Here is a 1,499-nt window from a genome sequence, read left to right on the forward strand (position 1 = left end):
ACTTTGCTGAGCTCGTGAACGAGGCAGCCAGCAGTGGCATGCTCGCCTTGGTACAGATGCTCCATCGCGATGGCCATACTATGCCCATCGACGCCGTCGATCACGCTATTCAGCGTGGTCACCTCGACGTCGTCCGCTTCCTGCTCGAGGTAGCTGGCGTTGCGCCGCGCCAGTACACCATTTTGGCGGCAGCGGTCTACGCCCAACGAGACATCGTCGCGTACCTCCTCGCACTGGACGACGACAGCATTGAAGTCGAAGGCGCGCTCGCTGCTGCGCTGCGCCGCGGCAACGTGGACATCGTGGAGAAGCTTTTGGCCTCAGGCCGGGTCTCGGTGCCGCGCAGAGCGGTGATCGCAGCTCTGAGAAGAAAACGCCTCGGCGTCGCACGCTGCCTTCTCTCGCACGGCGGCCTCCTCGACGTTGCCTCCATTGACGCAAAGCTTCTTGGCCTCTTCGCCGACGACACGGCAACACTTCTCGACCTCTTGCGCGAGTTTGGTATCAACCTGCCGACTACTGCCAAGTCGCCGTGCGCCGTTTCCAATTCCTCATCTTAGTCTTATGCAGCCCGTCGTCCAGCGGCACTCCTACTCGCCAGTCACAGTGCGCTCGCGGCATCGTACCGACACGCTACGTCTCAATATTCCATCCCATTACCTACTACCGGTGCGATAAAACGCTGCCTTGATTTTGTAAACAGTGTTTGCGTTGAAACCGCTGTTTGTGATGGGCAAAAACACTGTTTCAGACGCACCTGACACCTGAAACGGCAACTCAGAAAAATAGAGTCTGTCAATAAGATTGCAACACACACTGTATATGAAATGGAAACAAACGACTGGAGATCGACATGCGTCGCCGGTCCCAGGATATTAAACGAGCGGCTTGTCGGCCGCCGGGTGCGCGTGCGCGTGCTTGGCGGCGTGGGCCTCGCCCTTGCGCTCCAAGAAGGCGTGCCACACTTCGCGACCGCCCTTCTTGAGGTACCAAAAGTAAAAGCCCGCAATACTCAAGACGACGCCGGCGACGATGATGATGCCAAAGACGAGGCCGACCGTGCCGGCCTTGAAGAGGTACGTCAAGGCGAGCGCGATGCCCGGCACGATCAAAAAGAGCAACAACAAAAAGAGACCCGCGACCATCGGCCAGCGCGCGCTGTAGAACGCGAGGCGGCGCGCCCAGTCGAGAATCGGCTTGCGCGTGATCGGGATCGGGTAGAAGAGGAAGATGCCCCAGATGTTGAACCAAAAGTGCACGAGGGCAATCGCGACCGCGTCCGGCGACCCGGTGACCCACGACGCGAGCAGCGCCGTGACCGTCGTGCCGAGGTTGGCGCCAATCACGATCGGGTAGACCTGCTCGAGCGTGATGAGCCCGAGGCCGGCCATCGGCGTCAAGGTCGAGGTGACCACCGTCGACGAGTGCACGCAGAACGTGATGAGCGTGCCGAGGAAGATGTTGACGTAGCCGTTAAAGTCGAGCGCCTTCCGGATCGT

The 1,499-nt window shown here is 59.8% G+C and overlaps 1 protein-coding gene across 1 annotated transcript in view; it reads right to left on the reverse strand.

The window, feature by feature from the left end:
* Positions 1-875: 875 nt before the first annotated feature.
* The window catches only part of SPRG_21088 (hypothetical protein), a gene marked incomplete at both ends in the record, with an annotated part of 1,604 nt that continues 980 nt past the window's right edge, over positions 876-1,499 (reverse strand). Inside the window, one exon of the mRNA XM_012351651.1 lies at positions 876-1,487. Within this exon, the coding sequence (XP_012207041.1) occupies positions 876-1,487 (612 nt within the window). The remainder of the gene's footprint in view (positions 1,488-1,499) is intronic.

The sequence above is a fragment of the Saprolegnia parasitica genome (assembly GCF_000151545.1).
Source record: "Saprolegnia parasitica CBS 223.65 unplaced genomic scaffold supercont2.83, whole genome shotgun sequence".
NCBI lineage: Eukaryota > Oomycota > Saprolegniomycetes > Saprolegniales > Saprolegniaceae > Saprolegnia > Saprolegnia parasitica.